General features: G+C 41.6%; 1 protein-coding gene across 1 annotated transcript in view; it reads right to left on the bottom strand.

The window, feature by feature from the left end:
• The window catches only part of REPS2 (RALBP1 associated Eps domain containing 2), a 174,282-nt gene that overhangs the window by 145,307 nt on the left and 18,445 nt on the right, over positions 1-10,530 (bottom strand). The window contains exons 2-3 of the mRNA XM_077761695.1: positions 9,401-9,524; positions 605-753 (exon numbers count right to left, since the gene is read on the bottom strand). Of these exons, the coding sequence (XP_077617821.1) occupies positions 605-753; positions 9,401-9,524 (273 nt within the window). The remainder of the gene's footprint in view (positions 1-604; positions 754-9,400; positions 9,525-10,530) is intronic.

Consider the following 10,530-nt stretch of genomic DNA (forward strand, 5'->3'; position numbering starts at 1 on the left):
TAAAGCCCCACCAGGTTGGACATAGAGTTTACTTTAAAAAACAAACAAACAAAAAAAACAAAAACAAAAAACTAGAAGTTCCATTTCAAAGAACCCACTTAGAAATGCTGATTAAAGAAATCAAATAAGTGTATTAAATCATAGCCTTGGGGCGCCTGGGTGGCTCAGTTGGTTAAGCATACGACTTCGGCTGAGGTTCAAGTCATGATTTCATGGTTCATGGGTTTGAGCCCCAGGAACTGTGCTGACAGCTCAGAGCCTGGAGCCTGCCTCAGATTCTGTGTCTCCCTCTCTCTCTGCCCCTCCCCCACTCACACTCTGACTCTCTCTCAAAAATAAGTAAACATTTAAAAATAAAAAATAAAAAATAAATCAGCCTTACTTTGGACACAATTCTACATTCAAGTAAGCTCTAAAGGGTGTACGGGTGGCTATACTTCAGCTTCTTTTTCTCGCTACAAGGAAACTTGACTGGCTTCCTTCCAAGTCTATAATTGTATCCCAGATGGTGAGATTTGCTAGAAGCCTGACAGTAGATATGAGCCACTGCTATGTGAGGTTTCACTGTCAGAATCAAATGGACACCCCTGATCAGGCTGTTTACCTGTTTATCCTCATCGTCCATTCTTTTGAAGGTATTTTTTTCTGTGATTAAATATGGAATCTGAACCTTAGTTCCATGCAGTTCAGCCGGATTCCCAAATCGTATTTCAGCTTCCGTCTTTGACATCATAAAGCGAGGCAGTGGCAGTTCTTTAGGACCAGAATCAGAGGAGCTCAAGTGAGACTTTATTTTAAAACTGTGAAAAGCAGAACTCAATGGCCAAAAGATGAATCACTTTTGAGGAAAAATTCCAGAGCACTAAATATAGATTAAATTTTTATTTTGACACAATGAAGACTCCTATAATAATGTCATGATAGAAAAATGCTCCAGTTTTACCAAGGCATTCTGGCTTAACATTTTTAAATGCTGTGAAATCATCACAGAACACGTTCAGGTTTTGGATTCATCTCCCACCTCAGCCTTTAGCCCAGCACCAGCTAAAAGGCTGTGATACTGTGTAAACACAAAACATGGCAAACGAAGCAGGAAAAACCTATGTAACACACATTATATGTCAGACACTATATTAATATCTGCAAATGTTTGTTCATTTTTGAGAGAGACACAGAACATGAGCAAGCGTGGGGCAGAGAGAGAGAGAGAGAGAGAGACAGAGACAGAGACAGAGACTAATCTGAAGTGTCAGATTCTGTAGAATCGGAAGCAGGCCCCAGGCTCTGGGCTGTCAGCGCAGAGCCTGACACAGGGCTGGAATTCATGGAGCACAAGATCATGACCTGAGCCAAAGCAGTAGGCTTAACCAACTGTGCCACTGAGGTGTCCCCTGGGTGAAAGTTTTTCACCCTATGCCATTCCTTACAGAATTTTCACGCTCAATCTGCAATGATCTTTTCATGATGGAATAAGGGAAATGGTATCAAGTTAGAGCAATCAGTCCAACGTTCAGCCAGATTCTACTGTCAAAACCATTAGCCACACTCACAATGCTACAAAGAGTTGAAATGCAACAGTCTGGAATATTTACTTATCTTTCAAATATCTGATAAAACTATTCTGAAACAGAAATGATGCTTTGGCACACTTCTAGTTCTCAGTGCAGCAAATCACACACAATCACACAACACAAAGAACCCCCAAAATGGGGATAATATTTATGGATTATGCATAATGATTTGCATCTGTATCCATTGTTCAGGATAATACTCATCACTGTGCCTCCGCACTTCCATCAGCTCTCCATTCCAAACACAGCTGCACTTCCAATGACTGATGCCGTGCTAAAGCCAGAAAACGTCTTAGCAACAACAACCAAGTATCCCAGCTCCCCAGGCAAAGAAGGTCCCTAGTTCTCTAATATCCACATTGTGTTTATTTTTAGTTGCTATGTCCGCATTTGATTCAAAGAAGTAGGCAATATGACAAATCCCTGCATGATCAATCAGCCAAAGGCCCAAGAGACATAAATAGAATGAGCAATCTGGAAAATTAAACCAGGACTCTCCTCTAAAAAGAAGATGGCCACCATTTTAAACATTTTAACATTTCCCAAGCTCGGCAGCTCTCCAGTACTCAAGGCAGGAATGGACTTCAAAAGAAAAAAAGGCAGAAGAAAAGAAAACCTAGATTCTTAGTAAATCAGATATAAGCTAATCCCATGGTTCTCTTCTCAGAAAGGTATTTCTTTCAGTTCAGTCTGCAAAAAGGATATAAAAAGATGGAACAAGCTCACATAAAATGATCTGCACCCTGATAGCCCATGAAAGGATGACTCTACTTCCAAACACTACTTGAAGGAGAAGAGAAGTAAACGCCCACATCTGTAAACCCCCGATAGGTGTTTTACTGGTGTTCAACAGATAATTCTAGAAACAAGAGAATACAAACACAAGAAGACGAGTATCAACTATTATTACACAAGGACTCCCAGATACCCTTTAGAACCCTGTCACTTCACACACTGTCTTCCTTCCCTGGCTATGGCATTTCTCCAGAACTCTTCACCTGGCAAAGAACCTCTCTCCTCCAGACAGCTACCAAACAGCTAAACACAAAATACAACTGAATTTCTCTTGTACTTTCTTCACTTATGTGGTTTTAAATAACACTCACTTAACACAGTGTAACCATCCATGATAATAATCATATCACTAAAAGTCTTAATGAAGGTGCTATCTCCCTTACACTGTTCCAAGCTTTCAAAAAGGGCAAAGTAAAACTCTAGGCTGTAAATATTAAGTCTAAATGTTCTGTAGTCATATGGACACCATATGTAATAGTCAAACTTCATTTGAAAGCTAATCAATAAAGTATCTGCTATCCAGTGATTTATGTCAAGTAATCACAGGAGAAGAGTCGCTTATAGTAGTTGATTAGAATCTTTTCTCCCAAACGGAATTCAGTTAACACAAGGAAATAAAGAGTTCAAATTAAAGGTTTATAGGGGTTAAGGAGACAATGAGTGCCGCCATCCAAGGTGGCAATTTGTTTCATAAAGCTTAGGTTGTAGTCTTTGAACACAGAAACACTTCGTATATTAAATATAAATGACTAAGTTAAGTGTCCAACTTCGGCTCAGGTCATGATCTCACGGTTCGTGGGTTTGAGCCCAACGTCGNAATTTCAATTTCTCAGTCAACACTAGCCAGATTTCAAGCCCTTAACAGCCAACCATATGTGGCCAGTAAGTACTATATTAGCACATTGCCTGATTTTATACTCGCAACAACCCTGTAAGGCAGGTACTACTGGTACATCTCTTCCCCAGGTGAGCCATGTGAAGCTCAAAGAGGTTAGGAGGGCACAACTCTGAGGGCACACAAATAAAAAGCAATGGTGCAACCTTTCAAAATCAGGCAGTCTACTGATGCGGCCCACACTCAGCCACTAGGCTCTACTGTCATCCTGAAAATTAAAATATTCTTTCCATTGCAGGTTTGAACACAACATAAAACTGCGGCATTTCAGAGCTGGAAAATCCACATCTCACAGGTGAAGAATTAAGACCAGGAACATGTCAGACATGCAGCAACTGGGTGACAGGACCAGGAGTGTTAACACTCCTGCCTGCGGGGGCTCCCTCCTCTTGTAATTTTTGGAGGGGTCACGGCAAATCAATTACGTTTACTCATTATCAGTTTCATAAAAGGGCATTTAATCAAAACAACCATCTTAGAATTGAGTGCATTTCATTTTATAAATAACTCACTCTTTTGTCCTAATTCTTTCTTTCACTACAGACTGTGCCAGACTGCCACTAGATCAATAACCAGTTTGGGGAACACGGCCCTAGAGGCTATGTGAGCCACATTATTGCACTATTAGCATTCGGAGACTCCCAGAGGGTCTGTGGAAAGAAATCACGGGGTCTGGCCTCTTGGTTATGGAAAAAAATTCCATCTTTATTCTCCCTACCCTACCTAAAAGTTAGCATTTCTTTCCATTATGAATGTAGGCAACTTGGCGCTGCGGTATCATTAGCAGCACCTGTAACTTTGTCACCCACCAAAATCATAGATCACATTGCACTTGCTGTAGACCTCTTCAAGTATTGTTTATGCTCATCACTACTTTGAAAGTATGGTAGTTATTTAGGTCACTCTTAGGTCTCTTATTTAATACATTAATGAAGTAGTATGTATACTGCTATATAACATTTTTAATATCTTAGTTTTAATTTCAATAATACTTGGTTTCCTTTGGACTCCTATGTCTTTGTATTTTTTTTTAAACATCATTCCAAGGAGTGTCAGACTGCCAAAGGAGCCCACGACACAAAAGAGGTTATAAAACCTACTCTATAAGCTCTACCTATACCGTCTCTCAATCCTCACACTCCCTTACAGCCAGTCCTCAGAAAAAAGGAAGGGACAGTTCCCAGGGCAAGTGTCCACCATGCAGTTTCCTGATCAGGAAATCTCCAATGGTTCTCAATTCTACCCCCTGCTTCTCTCCTCCTAAATTATCCTAAGGTTTCACTATTTGTTTAACCGGTCAAATAGGATGAGGCTAGACAGATGCCTAGTGCCAACATTTAAATTTAAGGAGGTGCTCACTCTCAGGGCTGTGTCAATGCAGAATCAGCACTTGTATGGCCCGGAGAGTGACTTTTCCCTTAAAGTGCCCTGGGTGCCCCTGGCCTTGCCCCAACTCAGGTCCTGATATAACAAAAAATGTACTCATAGTTTAAGCAAAGCTCTTGAAAATGCTCTACTCAGCCCTCATTAGAACTCTCTCTCAACCTGGCTTCACATAAGAATCACCTGGGGAGCTCTTAAAAACCCCCATGTTCAGGCTGCACTCCAGGCTAATTAAATGAGAAGTTCTGGAAGTGGCCCCAGGCACCTGTATTTTTTTAGTTTGCATTTAAAGCTCTCCAGCAATTCTCAAGTGCAAACAAGGCTAGGAACCACCGTGGCCTGAGAAAGAGGACTTCTTTAGAAATCCCTTAGGAGTTCCGGGTGAATCTGAAATCCAAATGTTTGAGCTTAAAAAGTGACAGATGATTAAGATTCAGTCCTCATTCACAAGCATTCATCACTCATTCATCCAACAAACGTGCCCTGAGTGTCCACAGTGCTACACAGAGCAGTGGCTACCAGACCCTCCTCCCTTCCCTTTAGGTAAGCCTGCAAACCAGTGAGGAAGACAGAAATGAGTCCAGTGCTGGGGCGCCTGGGTGGCTTAGTCGGTTAAGCGTCTGACTTTCGCTTAGGTCATGATCTCGCGGTTCGTGGGTTCAAGCCCCGCGTCAGGCTCTGTGCTGACTNAGGGGACAGTCACACAGAAGCATCATCTAACAGGATTAACCCATCCAAGAATTACATAACTCCCTAGGGATACGTACTTTTGTTTTGACTTACTATATATTCTTCATTAGGTATCTTACAACACTGAGTGGATAGATATTAACACATAGAAAACTGTTAGCTAACTAATCTTGTCTAATAACAATGTAGGTGAATCTCATCTTAGAAGAGAGTCTAATAGCCAAGTCACAGTTTTATTGCTCTATATAGCATTCATCAATTTTATACGTAATTTAGCAATCTTATTCTAGCATTCTTTCTTTCCAGGACTATAAATGCTTCTAACTCTCCTATACTTTCCTGAACCAGCTTAACTCTATGCTGGTTCTTTCATTAATCAGTTAATTTGACAGAACCTACTTTAGACAGGATGCTGGGGACACTGCACAAATCCTGAAGGATGAAGAGGAAGAGCTTGCCCTGGGAAAGAGAAGGGGAAAACAGACTGCTGGGAACCCAAAACCTCAAGATAACATGGTCTTTCTTGCAGCAGGAAAGAGATGGCCCAGAAATGGCTAGAAGGCCAGTGAGGCTGGATGGAGAACACAAGGCAGGGCAGGTTTAAGACGAGGATGGAGCAGTAGGCAGAAACTAGATTACTCAGGGCCCTACAGATCAGTGTAGTGACGCAATTTACTACAATGTACAACAAGCCAACCAGTGGAGGACCGAGGAGGAGGATAAAATGCTCTGATGGCTACTGTGATACTGTAAAAAGACCACTCCTACTGCCATATAGGAAAAGAGATTGGAATAGAGAAGAGAGGAGGCCAAGAAATCAATGACAAAACCACTGTGGTATCCAGGTGAGGGGCAGAAGGTAGCCCAGTCTAGTAGGTAGGTAGAGATGGAGGGAGCAGGCAACACGACTGGAACCACACTGCCAGGGCTGCTGACAGATTACACTGTGGACCGAGGCAAAGGGTGGAATCAAGGATGACTTCTAGGCTCCTGGCTTGAACAACTGTAGATGGTGGTGGCGTCGACCAAAATGGGTGAGGCTACGGGTTAGAGGTTAACACACACATACACCCAGACTCGTGTAATTCATCAAGTAAGAACAGACTCCCCACTCCTTGAGTGTGATGAGGCTACTACAACCTTTCCGATTAGGTTCTCACAGAGCATCCTCTTTGGCCTCCAAGGTTTGTGTCATCAAACATTACGCTAATGGATTTCAAGCAATAACTTGGAAAATTCTAAGTGGCAGCTCAAAGTTTGGCCTAATCTTGCCCTCATTCTTATTTGACATATGCTGACTGTAAATAACTTTTATTTAATAAATCTTTAAGTGAAGATTTAAGTGAAGGGAGCAAATTCAAACTGTGAGTATAAACTGTCAGAGGTCTGTAAAAGGCAGCATCAGGATTTATAAAATACACATGAGAAAGCCTTACACTTAAGAAAACATGTTAATCCTTTACACATGTGATAATTTAGACACTGCCCCCTCCACCCCACCCCCCAGTCTCTCTTCCCAGGAAATTAAGCTGTAGATGTAAGCACAAATCCAGTAAAAGACCAGTCTAACTTAAAATAAACAACAGAAGCGTCAGAAATTTATTCTTGTATACAAAAAGCAGCTTTAGCTTTTCCAGCAGATGAAAGTTGGAAGATACAACAATAAAGCTTAAAGACCATTTACAGTGGAACGGAAATTTTCAGTGTCTACCACAAGTCCAAATACAATGTGATGTGACTCTAATCACAACAAGTGACTTAGAGCAGTGACTGCTCTGTCTTGCAGTGATAAACAGCAAACTTGCCACTGAAATAACATTCCATGAAAAACCCTATTTTGGAGTGTCTGGGTGCTGGCCCAGTCGGTTGAGCATCCAGCTCTCGATTTCAGCTCAGGCCATAATCCCAGGGTTGTAGGATCGAGCCCCAAGTCAGGCTCCATGCTAAGCATGGAGCCTGCTAAAGATTCTCATTCTCATTCATCCTCTCTCTCTCTCTCTCTCTAAAAAAAAAATGAGTAATGAATAAACCAATTTTTAAATCTATTTTAAGGAACCAAATTATATAATACCAAGGGATGCCTTTTGGATCAGATTTTTTTTCCCCATTTGGAAAATATTCTGTGATTCCAGATTATAATCAGCACCTTAATAAAAAGAACAATCAAGAAGAGGCTACTATACATAGTAATGAAGAACATGGGAACTGGAGACTGAGCTTCTGGCTCCAAACTCTACTTAAAGTCTTCAGGCAAATTATTCAACACCCCTCAACTTCGATAATCACCTGTAAGATGAGGATAAGAAGAGTACCGCACTGGAAACTTCCAGTGTTTATCCACAGAAAGTTCTCTCCTTGTGGGCAGAGGCGAGAATTACACCCCACCCCACCCCCCAGTCTGCCCGGCAGTTTGGTGGATCCATGTGACAAGTTCGGGCCAATGCACTGTGAGCAGCAGTAATGTGAGTCACACCCAGGACAAAGCATTTAACTGCTAGGGTGAGAAACTATTTCCCTGTTGCTTGCTGGGGGGGGGCCACAAGATCCAGCAGCTAGGACCACAAAGCGACCACATATAGGGCAGCTGCCCTAGAGGGTCACCGTGGCCCACTGCAAATCAAGAAGCGAACCTTCATTTTGTTAAGGCACTGGGATTTGGGTGGAATTTGTTCCGCAGTGTATCGCAGGCAACGCAGACTAACACAAATCTAATTTGGTAGGCTGCTGGGAGGACTGAATGAGGTGGTGCCCGGCAGACACTAAACCTTTAAGAATGATTAGCAGGATGACTGTGGCTCTGATGGTTGGCGCAAAAGGACTTTGTTTCCCATAGTCAAGCCATCAGAATCTTCTCAGCTGTTTAGAGCTGTGCTACAAGGTTACTGAACTCATTTTTAAGTTTACAAGGCTTCACAGGACACGTGTGGACAGTGGAGTGGTTTTTATCTCAAAATGAGGGAAAGGAAAAAGTTCCTGCATGGCTATGTGAGCATATGGAAGTAACCTGTATCAGAGGACCTCAGCATAACCCTGGAATAATCACCTTCTTCATATACATTTGTACACCCAATACTGAGGCAGTATGAATGATGCTAAGAGTTTGGGGCTTTGCTATTTGTTTAAGTTGTGGAGAGTGCTCAAAATTCAGAGGGTTGGGGCCAAGGATGGCAAGATAAATTGTTCAATCAAAACTTTGAGAAGCTAAGTTCATTCTGCCAAAATTTTGGTAGCTCCATAGTACTTAATCATCATTAGAATGGTGATTAGGAATCTCCACACTGTTTTCCAGAGGGGCACTCTCAACAATAGCCAAAACATGGAAAGAGCCTAAGTGTCCATCAACTGANGAAAAAAGAATGGTGACATAGGAATCGGAGGTTAAAGGACGATCACATATGGGGAGCCTCGGTGGCTCAAGCTGTTGGGTGTCTGACTTCAGCTCAGGTCATGATCTCATGGTTCATGGGTTTGAGCCCCATGTCAGGCTCTGTGCTGACGGCTCGGAGCCTGGAGCCTGTTTCGGATTCTGTCTCTTTCTGCCCCTCCCCTGCTCATGCTCTGTCTCTCTCAAAAATAAACATTTAAAAAAATTTTTTTAAAAAGGGATGATCATATAGGATATGACTGGCAGGGACAGGAAAGAAAAAAGGAGCAGTTCTATTCATACTCTTCCTGGTACTTGTCCCCTTGTCCCTAACAGAACTTCAAATGACAGTGTATATTCCTCAAGAGGACAATTAAACTAAATGTTATTATTTTGCCACAGGCTCTAGAATTCCTGTCCTGATCTCTTTCTGCTAAAGAACAAAATCTATTTTAACTTTAATTCAGTTAAAAGGAAAGAATCTCAGGTCACTGTCATAATTTTTTTTCCTATTTAAAGAAGAAAAAAAGAAAGTAAGAAACCCACTAAATTTTCTTACTTCATTTTACAGACGACTTGTTAGAAGCAAGGAGAAATTCCACAAATGCTTACAGAACAGGCCTAAGCCCACTAAAGATGGTTCTCATAAACAAGACACCTGTCATGGACAATCAATCAAACGTATAAATGGGAGATACTTACCACATTTAATACTCTCTATCCGTACAGGGAGGCCAGACTGCGCTGCAGCAATCAATTTTAAGGCAATGTAAAACTGTGTTGGACCAAAATAACCAACCCGCTTTGCACCACACAGTTCTGTGATCTGAAAACAGACAAGAAAAACCAGGCTGAAAACCCCATTTCATAACAGGAAAATGAGACAAGATATATTATGAAATCCCAAGGATTTCACAGCATAGCTAACCAAAAACTCCCTGGAGAACTTATGTGTACACCCTGGTTGGAGATTATTTTCCTGCAGTTTACAGAAGATTTTCAATTCAGATAATTACATTCTACCCACTCACGATGTTTCAGGACTCAGTGATTAGTCCTCCTTTTTCAAAGAGGAAAAGAAAGATGACAAAGGATGGCTGTTACTGTTCTTACAAAAGAGAATGACTTGTTCAGGGGGCGGATACTAATGTACAAAGTCTAGAAGAGCAATGGGGTGAAAAGAGAACAGGTTAGTCATTACCTCTACTTGTGGATTATCCCAGCTGATCAAAACTAAATGTGAATTAATGATTTTTAAAGTCTTCAGGCAACAGGATTTCCTAAACATTAAAATTACAATCAGGAGTGCTCACTTCAGAGAAACAAAAGGGGGGGAGGGCCTATGAGCACAAGTATCTTCAAGATTCTGCAATCTTTAATTTGCAGACCTTAAACTAACACCTATCCTATTGGTAATTTAAAAATATTCAGATTCTGTACCTCCCTCTCTGACCCTCCCCTGCTCACGCAGTCTGTCTGTCTGTCTCTCTCTCTCTCTCAGAAATAAAGCATTAAAAACAATTTTTTAAAAAGGAGGCGAGGGACACCTGGGTGGCTCAGTCGGTTAAGCGTCCAACTTCGGCTCAGGTCATGATCTCACAGTTCATGGGTTCAAGCCCTGTGTCGGGCTCTGTGCTGACAGCTAGCTCAGAGCCTGGAGCCTGTTTCAGATTCTGTACCTCCCTCTCTCTCTGACCCTCCCCTGCTCGCGCTCGCTCTCTCTTTCTCTCTCTCAGAAATAAAGCATTAAAAAATTTTTTTAAATAACAAATATTCAGTAACTTTTAAAAATTATTTCAAATACTCAAAAGCTCAAGTAATAGTTAAGTGGG

Source organism: Crocuta crocuta, unplaced genomic scaffold (genome assembly GCF_008692635.1).
Source record: "Crocuta crocuta isolate KB4526 unplaced genomic scaffold, BGI_CrCroc_1.0 scaffold657, whole genome shotgun sequence".
Classification (NCBI taxonomy): domain Eukaryota; kingdom Metazoa; phylum Chordata; class Mammalia; order Carnivora; family Hyaenidae; genus Crocuta; species Crocuta crocuta.